General features: G+C 39.0%; 1 protein-coding gene across 1 annotated transcript in view; it reads right to left on the bottom strand.

Annotated features, from left to right (window-relative positions):
• CNTN3 (contactin 3) overlaps positions 1-27,049 on the bottom strand; it is a 297,915-nt gene that overhangs the window by 5,309 nt on the left and 265,557 nt on the right. The window contains exon 19 of the mRNA XM_061129162.1: positions 17,011-17,197. Within this exon, the coding sequence (XP_060985145.1) occupies positions 17,011-17,197 (187 nt within the window). The remainder of the gene's footprint in view (positions 1-17,010; positions 17,198-27,049) is intronic.

Raw genomic sequence — 27,049 nt, 5'->3', positions numbered from 1 at the left:
AACCCCATGGACAAATAATGCCAGGCCTCCCCTCCCTGTCCATCACCAACTCCTGGAGTTCACTCAAACTCATGTCCATTGAGTCGGTGATGCCATCCAACCACCTCATCCTCTGTCGTCCCCTTCTACTCCCACCTTCAATCTTCCCCAGCATCAGGGTCTTTTCAAATGAGTCAGTTCTTTGCACCAGGTGGCCAAAGTATTAAGAGTTTCAGCTTCAGCATCAGTCCTTCCAATGATTATTCAGGACTGAGTTCCTTTAGTGGACTGGCTGGATCTCCTTGCAGTCCAAGGGACTCTCAAGAGTCTTCTCCAACACCACAGTTCAAAAGCATCAATTATTCGGCGCTCAGCTTTCTTTATAATTCAACTCTCACATCCATACATGACCACTGGAAAAACCATAGCCTTGACTAGACGGACCTTTGTTGGCAAGGTAACGTCTCTGCTTTTTAATATGCTGTCTAGTTTCGTCATAACTTTTCTTCCAAGGAGTAAGTGTCTTTTAATCTCACGGCTGCAGTAACTGTCTGCAGTGATTTTGGAGCCCCAAAAAATAAAGTCAGCCACTGTTTCCACTGTTTCCTCATCTATTTGCCATGAAGTCACGGGACTGGATGCCATGATCTTAGTTTTCTGAATGTTGAGCTTTAAGCCAACTTTTTCAGTCTCCTCTTTCACTTTCATCAAGAGGCTCTTTAGTTCTTCACTTTCACCACCGCCATAAGGGTGGTGTCATCTGCATATCTGAGGTTATTGATATTTCTCCCGGCAATCTTGATTCCAGCTTATGCTTCATCCAGCCCAGTGTTTCTCATGATGTACTCTGCATATAAGTTAAATAAGCAGGGTAACAATATACAGCCTTGATGTACTCCTTTTCCTACTTGGAACCAGTCTGTTGTTCCATGTCCAGTTCTAACTGTTGCTTCCTGACCTGCATACCGATTTCTCAAGAGGCAGGTCAGGTGGTCTGGTATTCCCATGTCTTTCAGAATTTTCCACAGTTTGTGGTGATCCACACAGTTTAACCTTTTCCTAAACACTAACAGTCACATTATCATGAGCTTGTTATGCTAGTTACATTCCTATGGCATTCTATTTAATAAATGAAGCATTATGAAATTAAAAAAAATATTTATAAGCTATTTTAAAATCATCTCTTATCACCTCTGGTAAGAATAACATCTGGAAAATCCTTGATCAGACAAACTTTCTCTTCATATTTAAAATTCTATTGCTGTTAGTGACTAATGTTTATTAAATCCTAAAATATGTTAGGAATGGTAGAATATACTTTTTTATAATTTACTCAATTCTCATTATATTGCATTATAATAATGCCCATTTTCTGTACATGGGTTACCTGGACCCAGAGAGTTTAAAAACAGATTCTATATTCATGTTGATAGCAGCAGCTCTAAATTCATGTTGATAGCAGCAGCATCCCCAGCAGACAAAAGGTTGAGCAACCCAAGTGTCCATCAACAGATGAATAGTAATCAAAACGAGGCTTATCCATATAGTGGAACACTATTTAGCCCTAAGTAGGAAGGAAATCCTGACACATGTTACAATATGGGTGAGGAAATTATGAAATAAACCAGTCACAAGAAGACAAATTCTGTATGTGAACCCACACATACAAGGTAGCTGGGGTAGTTAACCCATAAAGGCATAACACAGAATTGCAGTTGCCGGGGTGAAGGAGAGGAGAATAGGACATGTTTCAGAGGTACAGATTTTCTCTTTCATAAGGTGAAAAGAGTTCTGGAGATCAGCTACAAAACAACCAAGCCTAACACTAAGGAACTATACATTTAAAAACAAGTAAGATGGAAATTTTATGTCATGTGTATTTTTATCACAAAAATGAAAAACAAAGAACTTGCTAAGATGCACAACTGGTAAGAGACACCATGTGGATTCAAACAAGCTCTCATTAATTCCGAAGTCTAGGCTTCCCCTATTACATTGTGCTAACTACCTGTGACTTCAACTCTTTAAAGAGCTGACAAATGATCTGTCCATAGGTCCATAGTTTTTATTCACTAATCCAGTATCTTGTCAAAGGTAGATGTCAACTTAAGATTTTATAAGTAACTGACTGCCATTTTAAGGCAAGAAGTACAACACAAGATTAAGAAAAAAACTTTTGTAGTGTTACTAGAAAATAAGTTTGATCTATTCCCCATGTGTCCCTAAGGAATAGTTCATGCAATGATAAAGTAAGATACTGAATTGGGTAAACAATCAGGAAAAAAATTCAGTTACAATTCACCATGGTGTCAGCAGGACAACATATGGCTGATCACTGTTCTCAAATATGGCATAACAGGATTTAGAATGAATTTTCTAGCTCCATGGTTTTGAAAGTCCTCCAAGACACAACCCAATAAATGCTATAAATTTCACAAAGACCAAACTGGGACATTAACGCTGACCATCAGCTTGAGAGCTTAAATATAGCTGATCATATTGAGGCTGAGAAGACAAGAAACATAACAGAAAGAAAAAATAAGGAAAAAACAGTGAAACAATTGATGTGTTAATTAAATACTTAAATGATTTGTTAACTAACATAGTTCGAAGTGTTAAGAGAAAAAGCAGATAAGGAGGTGCCAACATCTCAAGTGGATTTTGAAAGATGATAAAAGAGTTTCACATGCAGGGGTTGGGCTGGGCAGGGGGTGGCAGGGGGTATCCAAGACACAGGAAAGACACAGGCGAGGGTGCAGAGGCCAAGATCTAACTGGGTGCCATGGGGAGCTCATTCTGACAGCACAGGCAAGGATGAGGGGGAGGGATCAGAGCAAAGGCAGTTGGAGAGGCAGGCAGGAGGAGCCATATTTTAAAGGGTCTAGAAGGTCAAAGGAACTAGAAAAGGAATTTGTTTTGCAGGCAATTGGCAGAAGACTGAGGAAGGATCAGATCTGTGGAGCGAATAGGTGGATCTTCTGCAGGGCAGAGGGAGGAGGAGGAGAACCCAGCGGAAGGTCTGTAGGGAACACACTGTAGCACTTTGTGTAAAAGGCAGTAAAGGTCCAAATGCAAGTGATGGTAGTGGAGTTGGAGGGATGGAGCAGAACTGGGATCTGTGAACAGGTCATGATGATGGCGGTCATATGAGTGGTGGTGTAAGGAGGAGAGCTTGGCAGACTGGATGAATGACACAGGCCTCGCAGAAAAGGTTTTTATTTGGAAAGCCCTTTCAGTCACTACATGCTCAATAAGCACTTGCTGTGTGTCAGAGATTCTCCTAAGTACAGTGAGCACAGAGGTAAAGATGTTGTCTGACTTCTAACCACGGACCATGTTAGTGTAGTACTTGATCTCTACCATGTTAGTAGAGATCAGTACTTGTACCACTAAGATGATTTACATGGATAACATTTTAATTGCAAATATTTGCCTATATTCACATTAGGGGGAAAAAAAACCCTACTACATCCAACTCTTAGTTGGATGCAATTATTCATAAAGATGGTTCTTTTTGATGAGGCTGAAATTGGCACATCAGTGGTAATCTACTTTAAATACAACACATAGCTTAAACTATGATCTAAATAATGACACAGAACAAAGGGCATTACACAAACAAATAACTCAGATGTTTTCAGTTGCACACAGATGTCTGGTAAACACCCCAAAACACACAGTCATAATTCAAATTAACTCTGACCTAAGGATATATTTACTACAGATAATTCATCTGAAATTAAGCAATCAAGAACAGAATATCACTCTACTAATAACAATCATTAACACTCCGATTGGCTTATTGCAAAACTTATTTTCATGGACACATTTCTGGCAAATGATTGTTTCTTTTTGCTATTTACTGTAGTTTTAACTGTTAAAACTTTTCTCTATTTAAATAACTGATTTGCTTTCATTTCTATAGAAAAAAATTTTAGGACTACCACCTTGTAATGGAGAGAATATTAATCATGTTCTCTTAATAACAATGATACAAAGCCTTTTAAAATAAATATATTTGAGTATTAAAGTAAATATATTAGGGAAATAATAATCAGATTGTTTGAGTATGTGAGTAAAATCTTGCCAGAATCATTCAATGACTGGAGATTGTAAAACATTAAGCAAATTATGAACAAATTTTGATTATTATATGATCCAAACTTCCCTTTAGTATCTTCATCCCTACTTTCGACTTCCACCCTTAGTAATCTTTAGTTACCTTGTATTAGGGGCTTCTCTGATGGTTCAGTGGTAAAGAATCCGCCTGTAATGCAGGAGACATGGGTTTGACCCCTGAGTCCAAACCCTGGGTCAGGAAGTTCCCCTGGAGGAAGGCATGGTGACCTGCTCCAGTATTCTTGCCTGGAGAATCCCAGGGCCAGAGGAGTCTGGTGGCCTACGGTCTAGAGGACGGCAAAGAGTTGGGCATGACTGAAGTGACTGAGCGTGCAAGCACCTTGTATCAAGCCTTAACTGCTCTTCTTTTCCAGCTTACGAAGGTCAAACTTCAAATAGTAACCCTTTCCTTCCACAAACTGTCAAAACTATTTACGTTTAAGTGAAAGTGTTAGTCACTGTCACGTCCAACTCCTTGGGACCCCATGGACTGTAGCCTGCCAGGCTCCTCTGTCCATGGAATTCACCAGGCAATAATACTGGAGTGGGTTGCCATGCCTCCTCCAGGAGATCTTCCTGACCCAGGTATCGAAACTGGGTCTCCTTCTTTGCAGGCAGATTCTTCACCACTGAGCCACCCAGGAAGTCCTAACACCATGCCCTCTCGGAGACATGAGCTCAGAACCTTCAGATTATGAGACTGATGTGCTGCCACTTCACTAAGAATTTAGCTTTGTGCACCAACAAACAGCAAGCCTGAAACATCACAGACAGGATCTACCTAATACACTTCAGACTTACTAGATGCAGTGTGGTTATTCACAAGTCACCTGTCCTGAGTTTACTCCCTTGATCTGATAGAAGCCACAGTGTCTCAACTGCAAAAGAAGGAAAATGGCTGGCAGAGCTATTGCTGAATTTAAAAACACAAGACAGTGGAACATCTGAAACTAGAAAGCTTCAACTCAGATGCTGCAACCTGAAAGTTCCTGAAAGCCAGACCCAGCTAACAAATATTTTTTGTCTAACCCAAACACTGTATTTTAATTTGGGGTAGGTGCCAACATTTAAATTTGGGAAGTTTCATTTAAGTTCTAGACTTCAGGTTTCTTTTGCAAAACCAGACGATGAGAAACACTGGTCCTACAGTGATGGATAGAAAGGATGGGATGAAGGAAGAAGAGATTGCCCCACCTACCCACCATTGCTTATTTAAAACCTGCCTGTCCATTGAAGGCATTTGAGGTTATCATTCTTCTTTCTAAATTGAGTCATTTGGGATATTTTTTATATATCTTGAGGATATTTAATTGACATATTTATATAAGTAATCCATCTGGATGGAATAAATTAACTTGTTATATCTATAAAGGCTTGAGACTGAAGATGCTGAAGGACAGGATATGAAGGACGAAGGCGCAGGCAGTGTAGGCAGATGAAAGAGCACTTCAGGGATCCCCAGGCATCTCTTGATACCTGCAATTTATTCTGAGCTCCTCCAGAAACATTTTTAACAATCCTTATTATTGGCTGGTAGGATTGATTATCAGAGTCTAAAAATGTTTTGGGGTAGACTGTATTATTATTTAGTCTCCGCAAATCCTCTGTTCCTCACCCTCTGTGAGAAGATCAAACTCCCCTGACTCTCTCTCACTGACAAGCAGCTTGGCTCCAGCACCTGTGGTCCCCTGCCATTAGGAAGACATACGTCCCCTTCTCACTGGCATCTCACAGACATCAGGCTTTGTCATATGGCTCTCTTCAGGCAGTGGAATGGAAGCAAATGTGAAACGACACCTTTAGAAGGCACTGAAGAGCATGGTTTATCATTTTCCCTCTGCCTGAGACCAGCATGACTTGGAGAGCGGCTGCTCCTTCAGTCTGGGTCCTGGAGTGAAGACAGAATAGACTGGATCTGAACTACACCAGTGATGGATACATAGTATGAATGGGAAGGGAACTCTTGTAAGTTTAAAGCATCTGAGGTGTGGGAATTTTCGATACTTGAGCTATGCTAGCCCAGTCTGACAGAGCTATTAAGCAGTAGCCTAAGCAGCTCTGGCTTGCCTTGGTGGCTCAGAGGGTAAAGTGTCTGCCCGCAATGCAGGAGACCTGGGTTCGATCCCCGGGTTGGCAAGATTCCCTGGAGAAGGAAATGGCAATCCCCTCCAGTACTCTTGCCTGGAAAATGCCAAGGACGGAGAAGTCTGGTAGGCAACAGTCCACAGGATTGCAAAGAGTATTACATGACTGACAATTTTTTTTTCCTTCATTTTTGGGGCTTCCCTGATAGCTCAGTAGATAAAGAATCCGCCTGCAGTGCAGGAAACCCTGGTTCAACTTCTGGGTTGGGAAGATCTGCTGGAGAAGGGATAGGCTACCCACTCCAGTAGTCTTGGGCTTTCCTTGTGGCTCAACCGGTAAAGAATTTGCCTAAAATGTGGGAGACCTGGGTTCAATCCCCAGGTTGGGAAGATCCCCTGGAGAAGGGAAAGGCTACCCACTCCAGTATTCTGGTCTGGAGAATTACATGGACTATATAGTCCACGGGGCTATGATTACATGGGTTATAATCCTTACCATTATACAGTGGAAGTTAGAAATAGATTCAAGGGATTAGATCTGATAGACAAGAGTGCCTGAAGAACTATGGAAGGAGGTTCATGACACTGTATAGGAGGTAGTGATCAAGATCATCCACAAGAAAAAGACATGCAAAAAGGCAAAATGGTTGCCTGAGGAGGCCTTTCATAGCTGAGAAAAGAAGAGAAGTGAAAGGCAAAGGAGAAAAGGAAAGATATTCCCATTTGAATGCAGAGTTCCAAAGAAGAGCAAGGAGAGATAAGAAAGCCTTTCTCAGCGATCAATGCAAAGAAATAGAGGAAAACAACAGAATGGGAAAGACTAGAGATCTCTTCAAGAAAATTAGAGATACCAAGGGAACTCTTCATGCAAAGATGGGCACAGAAAGAAGAGAAATGGTATGGGCCTACCAAAAGCAGAAGATATTAAGAAGAGGTGGTAAGAATACACAGAAGAACTGTATTAAAAAGATCTTCAAGACGGAAATAATCACAATGGTGTGATCACTCACCTAGAGCCAGACATCCTGGAATGCAAAGTCAAGTGGCCCTTAGAAAGTATCACTATGAACAAAACTAGTGGAAGTGATGGAATTCCAGTTGAGCTATTTCAAATCCTAAAAGATGATGCTGTGAAAGTGCTACATGCAATATTCCAGCAAATTTGGAAAATTCAGTAGTGGCCACAGTACTGGAAAAGGTCAGTTTTCATTCCAATCCCAAAGAAAGGCAATGCCAAAGAATGTTCAAACTATCACACAATGGCACTCATATCACATGCTAGCAAAGTAAAGTCAAAATTCTCTAAGCCTGGCTTTGTCAGTACGTGAAACGTGAACTCCCAGATGATCAAGCTGATTTAGAAAAGGCAGAGGAACCAAAGATTAAATTGCTAACATCCGTTGCATCATCAAAAAAGCAAGAGAGTTCCAGAGAAACATCTACTGCTTTATTGACTATGCCGATGCCTTTGACTGTGTGAATCACAACAAACTGGACAATTCTGAAAGAGATGGGAATACCAGACTACCTTACCTGCCTCCTGAGAAATCTGTATGCAGGTCAAGAAGCAACAGTTAGAACTGGACATGGAACAACAGTCTGGTTCCAAATTTGAAAGGAGTACGTCAAGGCTGTATATTGTCATCCTGTTTATTTAACTTATATGCAGAGTACATCATGAGAGATGCTGGGCTGGATGAAGCACAAGTTGCAATCAAGATTGCCGGGAGAAATATCACTAACCTCAGAGACACAGATGACACCACCCTTATGGCAGAAAGTGAAGAACTAAAGAGCGTCTTGATGAAAGTGAAAGAGGAGAGTGAAAAAGTTGGCTTAAAACTCAACATTCAGAAAACTAAGATCATGGCATCTGGTCCCAACACTTTGTGGCAAATAGATGGGGAAACAATGGAAACCATGACAAATTTTATTTTGGGGGGGGGGGGGGGGCTCCAATATCACTGGAGATGGTGACTGCAGCCATGAAATTAAAAGATGCTTGCTCCTTGGAAGAAAATCTATCTCCAACCTGGACAGCATATTAAAAAGCAGAGACATTACTTTGCTAAAAAGGTCTGTCTACTCAAAGACATGATTTTTCTAGTAGTCTTGTATGGATGTGAGAGTTGAACTATAAAAAAAGCTGAGTACCCAAGAATGGATGCTTTTGAACTGTGGTGTTGGAGAAGACTCTCGAGAGTCCCTTGGACTGCAAGGAGATCTAATGAGTCAATCCTAAAGGAAATAAGTCCTGTATATTCATTGAAACGACTGATGCTGAAGATGAAACTCCAAAACCTTGGCCACCTGATGTGAAGAACTGATTCATAGAAAAGACCCTGATGCTGGGAAACATTGAAGGCGGGAGTAGAAGCAGACAACAGAGGATGAGATGGTTCGGTGACATCACTGATTCAATGTACATGAGTTTAAGTAAACTCCGGGAGTTGGTGATGGACAGGGAAGCCTGGTGTGCTGAAGTCCATGAGGTCGATAAGAGTCAACAGGACTAAGTGACTGAACTGAATTGAACTGAAGCAGCTCTGATGAAACACAATGCATTTTTGTACCTGCATGCAGTTAGGTACTGAAGTGAAAATGGGCGGGAGAGAGTTGATGGCATCTCTCTTAGGAATTCCAGTTTCATTTTTCAGTTCCATCTGGTTGGAAACCCAACCCAGAAGGCTGGGTGAATTCTACACTTCATTAGAACTTACTTGATATATGATCTACATTTTGAAATTTGCGTAATCATAGCTCAACTTTCATAACCTGTAGATTTTTCCTTTGTCAACTCAATCTCTATTGTATTGGGAGTATAGTAAAATAGAGAGAAAATGATAAAAATTAATCTAATTCTAGTAGAAAAGTGGCACAGTGACACACTAATTGATAGGCTGTAACATTATTTCAATAATTTCAAATGTTATGTGACAAGAATAATATTATGTCGAAGGCTTTTATTATTATCATTCTTTTAGCACCTACAATGATACCCTCCATATATCTGATTATCAGACTCCTCAACACCAGTTCTATAAGTTTTACTAAGTCTGCAGCCACTTGACTGCAAACAGGTGATTACAACAAGGCTATTGACTGGATGAAGCTGGAAATATAAGACATGTCTACCAATAGGAAAATGGCTAAACTGTGATGCATTATCACAATGGAATGTTATACGTACAATAACATATTTATGAAAATTATTAATGACCTAGGGAAAGTTCTGATACCAGGTAACTAAATACATGGCAAGACCTCCACTGTCTAAGATAATTTAAAATATCTTAAAAATAAAACACTTTATAGAACATAAGTTTGAAAGGAAAGAACAATTTTAAAATGGTCTTTCTGAGTGATAGGATTATGGGTGATTACTTTCTTCTAGTTTTCTCCAATTTTCAGCAATGAATGTTTTCCTTTATTTATAAAAAGTAGAGGTTGTTAAAGAATATTGCTGTCAAGAATTTTCAGTAGTGATATCTTCATAGTGTGGATAGGGAAGTTGGCATTGACTTTCAAAACATGGAATTTTAAGAACATATGTTTGCTGTGACTTAAGGCAAAACTCAATAGATTTCTTGACTACCTGATGGTAACGAGCTGACTTACATGGTAAGTGGTAGCTTGAAGATATACTTTCCACTTGGATTTCACTAGAGTTAAACATTAGCATTTGTAATTAAACTGCTAAAATATATGACATGGTGCAGAAAACAAGTCACCAAAAGCCACTTTTTCCCAAATAATAAGATATATTTGTCCTGAAATCACTGAATAGGCATAGGAAATTGACGCCATTTTTTAAAGAAAAACTCAACAAAAACACCTGCTTCTTAATTTATCATAAACTCAGAAAAGACTCTGAATGTGTGCATGCTAAGTCACTTCAGTCGTGTCCAACTCTCTGCAATCCTATGGACAACCAGGCTCCTCTGTCCATTGTGTTCTCCAGGCAAGAATACTAGAACGGGTAGCCATGCCCTTCTCCAGGGGATCTGCCCAAGCCAGGAATCAAACCTGCATATCTTATGTCTCCAGCACTGGCTGGCGGGTTCTTTACCACTAGTACCACCTGGGAAGTCTAGAAAAGACTTTTCTTGGGGTCTAATCTAGAAAGTCAGGGAAGAAATCCTTTCTTCATTTTTAAATGACTGGGGATTTCCTTAACTAAAATCTCTCCTTTAGAATAATATCAACATGAAAATTTGTAGTCTATAATTAGAACATTTATAAATTTTTAGAGAATTCATGGGCAAGGTAGGCCAATTTTCAAAAAAGTACCAAAGCTCCTACCAAGTTCATAAGACTTATACATTTGTCCAAAGGGAGTATTTGATTCTGTATTACGTGAAACTTCCTAATGGAATCCTGATTAAATTCACTGTTATATTGCTATCTTGCTTCAGAGCTTACAAAATAAGGAATCAATTTCCTGAAATCCACAGATTGGGGAAAAAAAACGTCTAAATCCAAGGCATGTGCATTGTTAGTAAATGGTGTATTCTAATGCTTTATGCGTGATCTGTGGCATGTCATAAACAAACATGAGTAGGTGATATATATACATGGTATGTGACACAAAAGCCAACAAATAATATTTAGTCACTACGAGAGGAACTGTCTTTTAGTCTTCTTATTGGTTTCAAGAGAAAGCTGGATTTGGAGGCCATAAGCACACATGCATGCACAGGTCTTTTATGGGCTTCCCTGGTAGCTCAGTGGTAAAGAATCCTTCCTGCAATGCAGGAGACACGGGTTCAATCCCTGGTCCGGGAAGATCCTCTGGAAAAGGAAGTGAAAAGCCATTCCAGTATTCTTGCCTGGGAAATCCCATGGACAGAGGAGCCTGGCAGGCTATATAGTCCATGGGGTCAAAAAAGAGTTGGATATGACTTAACAACTTAAACAACAGGTCCTTCATATCACTTTAGTGCTAACATCATGAACAAAGAGGAAGCAGGTTCAGATGTCTGAACAGACAAGACCATGGTGCTAGCATTTAAAATGGAGAATAGCTTATTTTTCATTATATTTATTATTTTGTCATTGTTACTTATTATTTTTTAACATACAATGATACTGGTTTCCTTACATAGAAAGTTAGTTTTCATTTTCTTTAAGTTTATTTAAGTAAAAAGAGAAGTTAGTTTTTAAGAAAAAATACTAGGTACACATTAGTAGAGAAGGCCTACAGAAATGGCAAAAATTGAGAAAGCAGATCATCATCTAAAATTTGAGAAGCCTTGCATTGATATATATATGCATCCTGAGTCTTAGAGTGGTTGGCTATATAATTAAATTGTACCTATAAAAACTCTAGAATTTCCAAATTAGGTATTTGATGCAGGAATATTCATTTTATCAACAGACTCTGAAATATTCTGACTCATATTCTTCCCATGCTTGTTTTATTCACATTTCCTTTTTACTTCTTGAGGACACACTTAATTGGCTTCCTTAAATTCAGGCAATTAATTTTGGCTCAACTTACACGGATGAGCTTTCCATTTGGACATGTGAACACTCAAGTGAAAAAACTGATTTCACCATTTAATTTCACTGTTTTCTCAAGTACATACTCATGTATAATCATTGATGAAGGCATAAAACATATGATTCCCTTTCTTTAAGGGGAGAATCTGGGCATGTGACAGAGGCCAGGCAAATCAACGTTTTCTACCTACTGGACACAACTTGGCTCTGAGTGGAAGAATCAGGAAGGAGCTGCCCAATTTTCCCAGCATGCTGAGTTGGTAGAAATGGGCTTGGAGGAGCTTACTGTAAATTCTGTTACTCTGAAGAGGGTATCTGGTGAGAATGATGTCACCATGGAACAGAGCCAAGAGATAGTCTTGCTGGTTTAATAAATACATATAGAGCACCAACTATGATTACTTAGAGAGTAATGATAGAGCAATGATCAAAACAGGGAAAATCTCCGCCCTGCAGGAGTGTGCCCTTCAGTCAAGGAAGACTGGTGAAACAACAATAAAATAAATATGAACATGCCACAGTATGTGTGATGGTTCTAAGTGTGATGAGCAGGAATAAAGCAGCAAGGAAGAAATGAGGGAAGGTTGGGAGATGAGGTGCAGTGCTTTTAAATATGGCAGTCAGGGGGCACTGAGGTTACATGTGAGCCTGGGGGAGGGTGCCACAGGGCATCTAGAGGAAGAGCCTTCCCAGTAGAGGAAACAGCAAATGCAGAGGCCCTGAAAGGAACGTGGAATGAGTCAGGTGGAAAATAGTAGGAAGCAAGTCTAAGTAGGATTTGAAGTTGGATTATACAGGCCTTGTCCAACATTTTAAGGATTTAGCATTCATTTGGAGTGGGATGGGAAGTGACTGGAAGGATCAGAGCAGAGAAACAACACCATCACACCTACTCTGGCTGCGGGAGGCAAAGGCAGCTGGGCTGAATGACCAGGGCCACTACTCTGATCCCTGTGAGGGCTGTACCAGTTGGTACCAGGGTGGCTGCTGCCTTAAGAAGTGGTGGATTCTTGTAGAAGTCAGGTTCTGGATCAGGCGTAGGGTATAAGAGAAAGAGAAAAGTTGAGAGTGATCCCCACCCAAATTTTGTGCCTGAGCAAATGAGATAATGGAATTGAATTTACCAAGATGGGGGAATACTGTAGAAGTGCCAGGTTTGAAATAGGGTGAATAATTTAAATAATTCAGCTTTAGAAATGGGTTTCCCTGGTAGCTCAGCTGGTAAAGAATTTTGTCTGCAATGCAGGAGACCCTGGTTTGATTCCTGGGTCAGGAAGTTCCCCTGGAGAAGGGACAGGCTACCCAGGCCAGTATTCCTGGGCTTTCCTGGTGGCTCAGCTGGTAAAGAATCTGCCTGCAATGTGGGAGACCTGGGTTAGATCCCTGGGTTGGGAAGATCCCCTGGAGAAGGGAACAGCTACCCACTCCAGTATTCTGGCCTGGAGAATCTCATCAACAGAGGAGCCTGGTGGGCTGCAATCCATGGGGTTGCAAAGAGTCAGACATAACTGACAGTCAATTTGAGATAATGGATGATTCTCAAGGATGCAAAGAGCTCAATCTATCCACAATGAAAGCTAGAATTACCACTTGACTTCTCAGTCACACAAAGCAGAATATGTGGCCTCCACATTCTTTCTTGCAATCTCCAAACATAAACTTCTTAATATGTCTCCTTTCAGAAGCCATATCATTTCATCATTTATATGCCATCTGAAATTTTTCCTCATCAGCACATTTAGCTAAAAGTTGTTCTTAAGAGTTAGCTCTCTTTGGGTTGCCAGTAACAAAACTCCATCTTATTTAAAGATGCTAATTAGTGTTTAACTTAGAAATGCTTTAAAGAATACAAGTATCTGAATATCAGAAATTAAGTGCTTAATGGAAGCTCACGTGCAATACTCGAGAATCCTTGTATTATTGACATTAATCAAAAATATCACTCAAGATCTGTATGAATATAAAGCCTTGCATATAGAATTCCCTGATTACAAGTACATGAAACTTGCACATTCTAAGCAAGATGGTGAAGGACTCCAGAAATTTTGGAGTTTTGAATTCATCATGTTCAGTCAAGAGGAAATACATAGTACTTCACACTTACCGGCTTCTTTAGATTTCATTCATCCATCTAGCCACCCACTCAACATTGAAGGAGTGACCCCCAGTGCCAAGCTGGGCACTGGGCTGGGTGAACAAGGTGCAGAAGGACTCATTCCCCACAAAGTTTACAACCCAGAGGAGAAGACAGATAGCAAGGAAGGACTCAAAGATGTTATTTTCGTTCTTTATGCCTGAGGCATGACAATAATTCTCCTCAGAATGGTAATCACAAAAGCCTTATCAAAGTTCTTAATTAGGATTTCAAGCTAATACCACATTAAAGGTTAGGATGACTATTAAGATCTGTGAGAAATACTTTTAAAAGATTTTCTTATTTGTTATTTTGATATATTTGAAAAATTATTACCATAAAATTTCAAAATTAACAATGTTCCTTTATATATAATCTTTGAATAGTTACGGGATTTTAATTCTATGAATTTCCCACTCAGCATAAGAAAACTTTCTTTAATAACACTGACAGCCCCACAGACAAATTCCAGCTAAATTATGGCAGTAGGAATGTATCATTTCCAGGAGGATTTTATTCAATTGTTGGAAGTTCCATCACATTCCAGTTTCACGAGCACAGAAGTTCTGTCTATCTCTGATCACCTTACCTGGTTCCTAAACACAAACTAAACTCCCAGTAAATACTGGTGCTATGTATAACATGAACATTCTAATTATATGGCTGAAAGAGAAGATAGCACAGTGAGAAAGGCTAATTTGTATGGCTCTCTGGCTACTTACTCTGTGATCTCATGGAGTTACATAACCTCTCATATAATTATATATATAGTTATATAATATCTCAGCAAACTATATCTATATATATATATATGTATATATATATATATATAGTTATAAAATGTCTCCAAAGTGTGAGACTACTAATAATTTCCAAGTCCCCTGTTGCTGTGAGTATTAAGAATCAATACATGAAACACACTTAGAACAGTGACTGGAAATCGCTCTCTAAATTGCTAGTCATTAAAATCATAATCATCATCATTATTGTAACCTGCAAATTTCTACTTTAGATGGGGTATTTATAAGCTATCTTTAAATTTCAAAGGGATTTTGCTTCCTTTTAACATTTTATTTCACTCACTGTACATTACCATGATATTCCTATTGATTTATAATCAATCTCTTCCTTCTGTCTAACCAATTCACTAAGCTCTTCACTGATTCCATGATGCTGTCACACTGTCTTTTACAATCATAATTTCTTAGTGAGTAATCACATCAATTATTAAGTCAGAGGAAAGAACCAGATAAATCTTTTTGCATATATTTGTGTAATCAGAAATTTTGATTAATACTGTGCTTTGAATATATAAATAATGATGTGTATTTAAATCTTACTAATTCAGAAGTGTTATTGGGAATACCAAACATACTTAGTGAGAAGCTCTAAATGTAGAATATTTTTAGCTTATTGTCACACCTATATGTTCCATGGTCTAAACCCCAACCACGTGCTATAAATAAGAGATTGGGTCAGGCTTCTCCTAATAATTAGTGAAGGACTAATTATTAGGATAATAATTAATTATTATCACATTAGATGGCTGCTTGTAAATGCATGCTGCTTAAAGGGATTAAAGTGTTTTATTGCTAAACTTTTACTCCAAACTCTCTTTTTTATAGATAACATTAATATAAAAGTAACCATATGGGCTTTGCTCATCAAATTAACACTGGTTAAAAAAAAAAATCCAAAGTAGTAGAATTATGTTATTTGTTTTCCACTTTTTGGTCACACTGTATGGCATGCAGGATCTTAGTTTCTTGACCCAGGACTGAACCCATGGCTCTCTGTAGTAGGAGTATCTTAACTGCTGGACCACCAAGGAAATCTCTAGAATTATCTTTACATATATGTTTTAACTTAGACCTTCTCTGGTGACTCAGATGGTAAAGAATCTGCCTGCATGTGGGAGATCCCTGGGTCAGGAAGATCCTCTGGAGAAGGGTGTGGCGCTCCGGTATTCTGGCATGGAGAATCCCATGGACAGAGAAGCCTGGGGGGCTATAGTCCATGGAGTCCCAAAAGAGTCAGACACGACTGAGTGACTAACACATGTTTCAATTTACCCACAACACTAGCCAATACAATTAAATTTTATACTATTTTTGTTCTTAGCAACTTTAGCTAGCCAATGAAAATATAGGAATTATATATGGAAATAGCATTAATGAAGTTGGCGATCAAGCAAAATAACTATTTCAATTCCCATATAGAGCAAGTTTAAAAACTTTTTTACTGAGTTAATTAATTTTGGGAATAAACTTAGAAGAAAAATTGATTTCTGCAAGTCAAAGTAATACATCATTATGGTAAAATTAAAGTTAATCCCTTCGTGCCTCACATTCCTCACCTTTAAAAAAGAAAGAAAAAATGATACCTATCTTAATGTGGTAGGTCTGAAGTGTGGATGTGGAAATACATGTCAAACATGTGCACATAAAATGTTCTCAGTTGCCATGATGATGATGACAATGTAACTCAAGTGACTGCATTGTATACAGTGACTACATAGATACTGGTTGCTATCAGTTTCATGGAAATATATGTGAACAGCAATCAAACTGCAAATCACTGATTTTCTTGTAGCCTAACTTAAAGCCAGGTTAATGTATAGCTCATAACTAGTGTTTGTGAATGCACCTGTGAATACACAGTTACCAAAGACTCAGCTTTGAAGGCAACACTGACTGACATCTCTGGTCAGATTTTTTAAAATATCAATATATTCATGTGGACCAACATCTTTGGATGGTAACCTTTTATTGTACACTGCCCTCTTTCGAATAATGTAGGAAAGAAGAAAAAAATCACTTTTGATTGTTTGGCCTGAGCTTTAAGTTATTCATGCTTATCAAAGATCCTCAAACTTTGGAGACCTAAAAATACATGAAACAAACCAATTAGTGTGATCATATTTTTAAAAGAAAAGTGGATAGACATGACTGAACATCCCACATTAAGATTTTTCAAAAGGTGCGCATTCATATTCACAAGGAATTTCTAACCAAAGATTTAGGGGAGTCAGGAAGACATGTATCTGTGCCTCTTGAGTCTGAGCTGGCTTTACAGAATCCAATGGGCTTATGGACTTGGGTTGTCCATCTAGACTAATAAAGAAGACTATTATTTTTAAATGGAAAGTATTTTTTTTTTTTTTTGCCATTTAAAATATCAGAATGTACGTACGAGTTTTCTTGGTGGTTGCATTAACTGTGGCACTGAAGGGACCAGTACCAGCGCTGTTGAAAGCCCGGACAGCTGTGAAATATGCCAGGTTGCTCCTCAAGCCACGGAGTCTGGCTGATGTCACATTTCCTGCCACTTTCAGTTTGCTCGATGATTCCTCTTCTCCTCCATCATTCCAGTACCTCACCTGGCAGACAGAAAGCATAAAAGATGCGGAGGGTTGACAAAACAGCATCCTTACATGAAACGATTTTCACTGACACGGGCACTGTAATGTAAGTACTTCATCAGTTATTCCACAAGTAGTTATGAAGGACCTACTATGTGCTAGGTGGCTCAGTGATAAAGAATCTCCCTGCCACCACAGGAGATGAGGGTTCAATCCCTGGTTTGGGAAGATCCCCTGTAGGAAGAAATGGCAACCCATGCTAGTATCCTTGCCAGGAAAATCCTATGGACAGAGGATCCTGGCAGGCTACAGTCCATGGGTCTTCGCAAGGAGCTGGACATGACTTAGCATGCAGGCAACATGCTAGGTGCTGCTTGAGGCTCACAGAGGTGAAAGAAAAGGGACCCCAGGAGGAGGCAGATATTAAGTATGCAAATAAACCAGATAAATTCAAAGAGTAAGTGCCACATGCTACTAGATCATAGCCTTATAAATGGGAAAATGAAGGGGAAATCCGCATTTCTAATAGAGTGAGCTGCTCCTCTTTCTCAGGCCCTAATCAACCTGGCCCAAGTTTGACTCCAGAAGGCTGACAGCTATGCTTAAACTCTAAAGGATGGTGAAGATTCCTTCTATGAAGAGAGTGACTTGATAGAGCAAAGACCATCAAAAAGCCAGGACTGTCCACTGGCCTGTCCTACAGTGATAAGTAAGTGTCACCAAGGCAGCCTGTGCAGGCAGAGCTGTTGCAGAGAACAGGAATGCAGGTAGCAGGTAAATTTATGGATATATTGAAATATTTTATTTGTATTTCATCATACTGAATTGTGTAATATGATCTGAGACTTCTTATATATATTTACATTCACAGTATAAAAATATAAAAGTAAGCTATGAGAGTATTTGATAAATTAAAGATATAAGGGTAGAAGAGATAACCATAATAAGACATGTTCCCCAGTGAACTCCAATTTATGCAATGAAGTTTGGCTATGTTTGGTAGACAGTTTGTACCCTTCATAGGTAAAAAAAAAGAGACAAAACCAACAGCAGCAAGAAAGTTACCAAACTATTCCTCAGGTTTTCCTGTGATATGTGCTCTTTGGTTTGATTTTCACTGTTCTACTTTGACAGCAAAATATGAAAACAAGAAACCATTTCTATAATTTGAGTAAGTAAACAGTTGCTTGAGCACCATGAAAACAGCAATTAAACCTTAGCCACCAGAGTCATCAAGGCAATAGAGACTTGTGGGGTCTGTGGAAAAAAGACAGGCAAGTCTCATCTTTGTAATGGAACCTCTGCTCAGTTCTGGCTGATGGGGAGAAGGTGGACCCAGGGTTTACAGGTCTTTTTATAAAAGAAAGCAGAAATCCTGCTTTTAATGTCAAATTGTCCTAAGTGAAGAGTTGGCTCCATCTTCTAAAAACAAAGTATGGACAAACAAAATGTGTTTATAGGCAGCATAGAGTAAACCCATTTCAGTTCTCTGAGAAAAATACACCTAACGTTAGAGTTGTGTTTTGTTTTTTCTTTTAAATGATCAACTATAAAATTATTTCTTTAAAAAATTAGTAGTAAAATATAAAATCTCAGGTTTTTCAATAATAATCACAAAATGCCACAGTAATATTATGCTAGATAAATATTTTCCCCATCTATGTGCATGTATATTATGCATGTATATTTATATATTTATATTTATATCAATGACCTGTTAAATTCATGCAAAATACTGGGCTCATGGATAGGTGTATGTGCATTTTTCCTGGAAAGCAGTTGTCAATTTTCAGAAAAAAACTTGAAAGGAAGATGCAAGCCCAAGTGACTAGGATTAAACTCAACATGTAGTTCCTACAACTTTAAAGCATTAGATATACTAAAACTTGGGCTTCCCGGTAGCTCAGCTGGTAAAGAATCTGCCTGCAATGCAGGAGACCCTGGTTCGATTCCCGAGTCAGGAAGTTACCCTGGAGAAGGGACAGGTTACCTATTCCAGTATTCTTGGGCTTCCCTGGTGGCTCAGATGGTAAAGAATTGTCCTGCAATGTGGAAGACCTGGGTTCGATCCCTGGGTTGGAAGATCCCCTAGAGCAGGACACTGAAACCCATTCCAGTATTCTTGTCTGGAGAATGCCCATGGACAGAGAAGGCTGGCAGGCTACAGTTAATGGGGTCACAAGGAGTCGGACATGACTGAGCGACTAAGCATAGCATCAGTCAGTCAGTTCAGTCGCTCAGTCGTGTCCGACTCTTTGTGACCCCATGAACCGCAGCACGCCAGGCCTCCCTGTCCATCACGAACTCCCGGAGTTTACTCAAGCTCATGCCAGCAAATACTAAAACTTGATGATAAAATTGTAGGGAAAAAAAAAGTCCACATATCTGACAGACACCATTTACCATTCTCAAACAAAAGTACATATTTTTTTTATTAATTAGAAATAACATGTCAAATTGTCTTTTATAAAGTCACACCCAATAAATTGGGGCTTCCCAGGTGGCACAGTGGTAAAGAATCCATCTGCCAATGCAGAAGGTGTAAGAGATGAGCTCAATCCCTGGGTTGGGAAAATCCGCTGGAGTAGGAAATGGCAACCCACAACTGAGCACGCACATGTACACATGCGACAGATGGCTAATGGCTACTGAAAACTCATACACTGCGTTAGCCAAAAATTTCATTTGGGTTTTCCTGTAACGTCTTACAGGAAAATGCAAATAAACTTTTTTGACAACCCAATACATTCTAAATTCACCAACTGTAACCACTAGAGGTACTGCTAGGTTTAGATGACTCCAAACATAAAATGCTCTCCCTGCCCTTGAAAGCACTGTCTAGTTATTAACAAAGAATGGCACATAATTCATAATTTTAATAAAACATTATGGGCAACCTCAAAATTTGTGGCCTGGGATATAGCATAGATTGGGGAAAAGATCACATAATTATGAGCTTTAGTAAAGGGCACTCAACATGTGGAAGGGCAGAGGTCAGTTGAAGTTAAGTAATCAATCAGGATCCTTACATACTGGCCTTTTGTTAGGTTCCAATCCTTGCATCGTTCTTCTTGTACTCAGATTACCTCAATATAAGTTGTCTAAGAAATCTCTCCTTAGAAGACTGATTTGAAGAACAGATAAAAACAATTTTCAATTGGCATACAGATTATCTTTTATAAATCAATTCATAAAAGGTGCTTGAAGGCTCTTAATAGCAGTTTCTGAAGCACTTGAAGCAATCTCTATGTATCAGAATGAGAGATTTATTTTTAGATCTCAGTTGCTGACAAGTATTATCAATATTTAATCATAGAAAAAATTAGTGCAAAAATTGAGCACAAATTAGTTCAAATTGATTATATGATCTTTTCAAATAGCGTTACTTTAAAAGTTGAATAAAAATGCATATAACTAAAGCATAAAGAAATAAAGCAGTGACATATATATTTCCAAGTGATAAATCAGTTACATTTTGGTCAAAAATATTTATATGAGGATAGATACTTTTATTATATAAGTAATAAATTACTTATATTCTACAAAATTTTGTTCAAAATATTTGTATGAGGATAGGCTATTTTTAAAGAGGGAAAAGGCAAGTGTGAAAAGAGACCAAAAGTTCTACACCTGAGAGGAGAGAATGTAACTCCACACTAATTTGGATTTCCCAGGCACAACCACAATACAGGGATGAAGAAAGGAAACGGGAGGAACAAACTCTGAAAACACAACTGTGTAAAAAGAGTTAGTGTGACCCTGACAGAACATGAAGGCAGCACCTACAAAGGATAAGCAGAGAAATAAATCCTACAAAGCTCATGAAGAGCTCTGTCGACAAGAAGCAGAGTCAGCGGACTGGACCACAGGAGACCAGCTATAACACACTTCCCTGAAGTGATCTTAAAATGAGTATATTTAAAACGTTCACTTTTACTCAAGAAGGGGCTAAATTTACGATATGAGGAGAGGAGACAAAGAAAAAAGATTGGGGCAAATCTGAAAAATATCAAGCTGAATTCCAACCCCTGAAGAATACAGTGTTAAGAAAGAAATCAGTCCTAGAACTGAGCTGAAGACTGGAAGGTGTAGAACAATGAATAATTTCAGAATATGAAGAAAGAAACAAAAATTATGAGAGCCAAGTTAAGAAACACTGAGAATAAAACAAAATGTTCCAACCAGAGTTCCAGAAGGAAAAGTCCAACAATTAAAGGCAACAATTAAAGAGAAAATGTCTTGAGAATTTTCCAGACCTGAAGAAACTACAGACATTTTTGTGTGGCAGCTTCACTGAGTTCAGAGCAGGCAAATATAAAAGGCAAAGCTACTCCAAAGAAAAAGGTGATTAAGCCTGAATTGTGGCTCTCAACATTGTTTCATCACCTGAGAGGTACAGGCCACTCCCTTCATCAGTAGAGGATGACCCTGCCTTGGTTTTTGCTAGAGGGAGTGTGCCCCAGGGGTAGCAACTGAATTCCTCGGCACAGCAGATAGCAGGAAGGGAGGATGCTAAAGTAGAATCAAGCACAGGAGGCAGATTTGTCTTGGTCATCACCATAGCTCTGCCACTCAGTACAAAGCTTGTACACATCAAGTACCCAATATTGTTTAATCTGTAAATAACTTAAACACATGCAGTTTACAAATGCCTCCCTCCTTCCCATCACAGAGATACAGCAGAAATATGTATCTGCTCTCTGCTGGAGTTTCCTGACATACACCTCCCTCCAAATCCTTAGGATGTCAGAAGTGATAAGTGTCATTGTATGCCAACGAGATATCTGGTGACTGTGCCTCCCCGGTTACCTTCAGGATGGAAATTGGTTGCCAGGGTAATCAACCTTGTAATTAGAGGGTTGGAACTTTGAGGCCCACCTCCTGACACAAGGCTGGAGGTTAATTTACTTTGGTTAACTAACGGTCAATGATTCAATCCTTCCTTCCAATGAAGTGCTAAGTTGCTTTAGTTGTGTCTGGTTCTTTGCAACTCTGTCGACTGTAGCCTGCCAGGCTCCTCTGTTCATGGGATCTCCCAGGCATACTGGAGTGGGTTACCATTTTCTCCCCCAGGGGATCTTCCCAACCCAGGGATTGGACCCACATATCTTATGTCTCCTGCACTGGCAGGCAGGTTCTTTACCCCTAGTGCTACCAAGCCTCCATAAAAAACCCTAACTGATGAGGTTTGAGGGCTTCCTAGTAACTGCACATATGGAGGTGCTGGGAGAGTGGAGGGCATGCAGAGGGCATGGAAGCCCTGTGCCCCTTCTCACGGACCTCACCCTAGGCATCTCTTCTACTTAGCTGTTCCTGAGTTGTATCCTTTATGATAAATGGATAATGGTAAGTAAAGTGCGTTCCTGAGTTTTGTGAGCCATTCTAGCAAGTTCTCAAACCCAAGGAGGGGGTTGTGGTAACCCCCTAGTTGATCAGAGGAGACCTGGACTGATGGCATCTGATATTTGTGTGTGGTGGGTACCAGTCTTGTGGGACTGAACCCTTAACCTGTAGGAAAGTCAAAGTGTCAGTTGTTCAGTCATGTCCTACTCTTTTCAATCCCATGGACTATAGCCAGCCAGGCTCTTCTGTCCACAGAATTCTCCAGGCAAGAATATCGGAGTGGGTAGCCATTCCCTTCTCCAGGAAGTCTTCCCGACCCAGGAAGACTTGTAGTATCTGAAGCTAACTCCTTGTACAGTGTCAGAGTTGAACTGTATTTTGGGACACCTGGCTGGTATCAGGGGCTTTCCTGGTGACTCAGACAGTTAACACTCTGCCTGCAATGTGGGAGATCTGGGTTCAATCCCTGGGTTGGGACAATCCCCTGGAGGAAGGCATGGCAACCCATTATAGTACTCTTGCCTGGAGAATCCCATGGACAGATGAGCCTGGTGGGCTACATACAGTTTATGGGGTCGCAAAGAGTCGGACATGACTGAGCGACTAAGCAGAGCACAGCTGCTGGTATCAGAGAACAGGCTGGTGTAGAGAAAAAAAAAACAACCCACATTTTTCATGTTAGAACTGTTCTATGGATAGAACAGAGATGGATATTTTTTCTCCTTTAATTCACCAAGCTAGTTACTCAAGTCCTAATACTCTATGTGCCTATAAAACACTGGGACTCCAATTTCTTGATGAGATAATAATTTTTTCTTTAGAACTGTAACACCATTTCACAAGCCAATATATTTTGATCTGGGTAGGTAAACAGAAGCAAACTTGAGGAATGTCAGGATTTAAAATGCTCTCTCTATTCCTGCAAGTAATTTGGTTATTCCGAAAACTAATGTTCTTGCAGTGAGGAGTCCTTCATATTATGGCATCACAGATTTCACTTAACCTTAAAACAAAATGCAGTTTATAAAAATAATGTATTGAAAAATGGCAGCTTTTTAAGTCATTAAAGTACAGGTATTAAGTCAGAAATGCAATTTTAATAGACTGAAATAATTTTGTGTATACTTCTAGATTTTCAGGGAGACAAATATTTCATCTTAGCTGCCAGACAAAACACATTTCAGTAAATATCAGGCAGGCAAATGCATTCAATGGTGTTTAAGAAGACAAATCCAGATCTAACTTCTACTCTTCTTTAGGGGTTCCCCAGCAGCTCTTCCCTGCTTGGCTCTCAGTCCCTGGGGGGCTGACTTGTGAGAACTACATGCCAGGCTTGCTGACCCTTTGGCTTCTCACTGGATGAAGACAAGATGGAGCAGGATGCTGTGGGACCCTCCAGGTACAAATCCTTTCTGTGTCCCCTATTTCTTATTTGCAGAAAATAGTTTCATTTAACCTCCTTGACCTTCCCTGATTTCCAAAGGGCAGATTCAAATAGTTGCTTATCAGGAAAGGAAGCAAATGCAGAAACTAAGGAGAAGGAGTAAAGAAATAATAGTGCATGGGAGTGGAGTGGAGGTGCAGGGTCCTTAAGAAATACATTTAACAATACCTCTGAGTTCTTCTGCAGGAACTAACCACCACGCTTCACCCCACCCAGGTGAAGGATGAGCACAAGATTCCCAGAGTACTTCCCTGTTACATCACCACCAACCAATTAGAAAATAGTCTGCACATGAGGAAGATAGATGAAGGCTCTGACCCCCTTCCCAAATGATTCTCTCTTTAAAAACTTTCACTGTCAAAGCTAGACCTAATTGATATCTATAGGACATTTCACCCCAAAACAATCTATTTCACCTTTTTCTCAAGTGCACACGGAACCTTCTCCAGAAGAGATCACATCCTGGGCCATAAATCTAGCCTTGGGAAATTCAAAAAATTGAAATCGTCCCAGTCATCTTTTCTGACCACAGTGCAGTAAGATTAAATCTCAATTACAGGAAAAAAATTATTAAAAATTTAAACATATGGAGGCTAAATAACACACTTTTGAATAACCAACAAATCATAGAAGAAATCAAAAAAGAAATCAAAATATGCATAGAAACAAATGAAAATGAAAAACACAACAACCCAAAACCTATGGGACACTGTAAAAGCAGTGCTAAGGGGAAGGTTCATAGCACTACAGGCTTACCTCAAGAAACAAGAAAAAAGTCAAATAAATAACCTAACTCCACACCTAAAGCAACTAGAGAAGGAAGAAATGAAGAACCCCAGGGTTAGCAGAAGGAAAGAAATCTTAAAAATTAGGGCAGAAATAAATGCAAAAGAAACTAAAGAGACCATAGCAAAAATCAACAAAGCTAAAACCTGGTTTTTTGAAAAAATAAACAAAATTGACAAACCATTAGCAAGACTCATTAAGAAACAAAGGGAGAAGGACCAAATCAACAAAATTAGAAATGAAAATGGAGAGATCACAACAGACAACACTGAAATACAAAGGATCATAAGAGACTACTACCAGCAGCTCTATGCCAATAAAATGGACAACTTGGAAGAAATGGACAAATTCTTAGAAACGCATAACTTTCCAAAACTGAAGCAGAAAGAAATAGAAGATCTTAACAGACCCATCACAAGCATGGAAATTAAAACTGTAATCAGAAATCTTCCAGCAAACAAAAGCCCAGGACCAGATGGCTTCACAGCTGAATTCTACCAAAAATTTAGAGAAGAGCTAACACCTATCCTACTCAAACTCTTCCAGAAAATTGCAGAAGAAGGTAAACTTCCAAACTCATTCTATCAGGCCACCATCACCCTAATTCCAAAACCAGACAAAGATGCCACAAAAAAAGAAAACTACAGGCCAATATCACTGATGAACATAGATGCAAAAATCCTGAACAAAATTCTAGCAAACAGAATCCAACAACATATTAAAAAAATCATACATCATGACCAAGTGGGCTTTATCCCAGGAATGCAAGGATTCTTTAATATCTGCAAATCAATCAAGGTAATACACCACATTAACAAACTGAAAGATAAAAACCATATGATTATCTCAATAGATCCAGAAAAAGCCTTTGACAAAATTCAACACTCATTTATGATTAAAACTCTCCAGAAAGCAGGAATAGAAGGAACATATCTCAACATAATAAAAGCTATATATGACAAACCCACAGCAAGCATTGCCCTCAATGGTGAAAAACTGAAAGCATTTCCCCTAAAGTCAGGAACAAGACAAGGGTACCCACTCTCACCACTACTATTCAACATAGTGTTGGAAGTTTTGGCCACAGCAATCAGAGCAGAAAAAGAAGTAAAAGGAATCCAGATAGGAAAAGAAGAAGTGAAACTCTCGCTGTTTGCAGATGACATGATCCTCTACATAGAAAACCCTAAAGACTCTACCAGAAAATTACTAGAGCTAATCAATGAATATAGTAAAGTTGCAGGAAATAAAATTAACACACAGAAATCCCTTGCATTTCTATACACTAACAATGAGAAAAACAGAAAGAGAAATTAAGGAAACAATACTATTCACCATTGCAACAAAAAGAATAAAATACTTAGGAGTATATCTACCTAAAGAAACAAAAGACCTATACATAGAAAACTATAAAACACTGATGAAAGTAATCAAAGAGGACACAAACAGATGGAGAAACATACCGTGTTCATGGATTGGAAGAATCAATATTGTCAAAATGGTTATACTACACAAAGCAATCTATAGATTCAATGCAATCCCTATCAAGCTACCAACGGTATTTTTCACAGAACTAGAACAAATAATTTCACAATTTGTATGGAAATACAAAAAAAACCTTGAATAGCCAAAGTAATCTTGAGAAAGAAGAATGGAACTGGAGGAGTCAACCTGCCTGACTTCAGACTATACTACAAAGCCACAGTCATCAAGACAGTATGGTATTGGCACAAAGACAGAAATATAGATCAATGGAACAGAATAGAAAGCCCAGAGATAAATCCATGAACCTATAGACACCTTAACTTTGACAAAGGAGGCAAGAATATACAATGGAGAAAAGACAACCTCTTTAACAAGTAGTGCTGGGAAAACTGGTCAACCACTTGTAAAAGAATGAAACGAGAACACTTTGTAACACCATACACAAAAATAAACTCAAAATGGATTAAAGATCTAAATGTAAGACCAGAAACTATAAAACTCCTAGAGGAGAACATAGGCAAAACACTCTCTGACATAAATCACAGCAGGATCCTCTATGACCCACCTCCCAAAATATTGGAAATAAAAGCAAAACTAAACAAATGGGACCTAATGAAACTTAAAAGCTTTTGCACTACAAAGGAAACTATAATCAAGGTGAAAAGACAGCCCTCAGATTGGGAGAAAATAATAGCAAACAAAGCAACAGACAAAGGATTAATCTCAAAAATATACAAGCAACTCCTGCAGCTCAATTCCAGAAAAATAAATGACCCAATAAAAAAATGGGCCAAAGAACTAAACAGACATTT

The sequence above is a fragment of the Dama dama genome, chromosome 24, assembly GCF_033118175.1.
Source record: "Dama dama isolate Ldn47 chromosome 24, ASM3311817v1, whole genome shotgun sequence".
NCBI classification, from domain to species: domain Eukaryota; kingdom Metazoa; phylum Chordata; class Mammalia; order Artiodactyla; family Cervidae; genus Dama; species Dama dama.
This window is presented reverse-complemented; position numbering and strand designations above follow the sequence as displayed.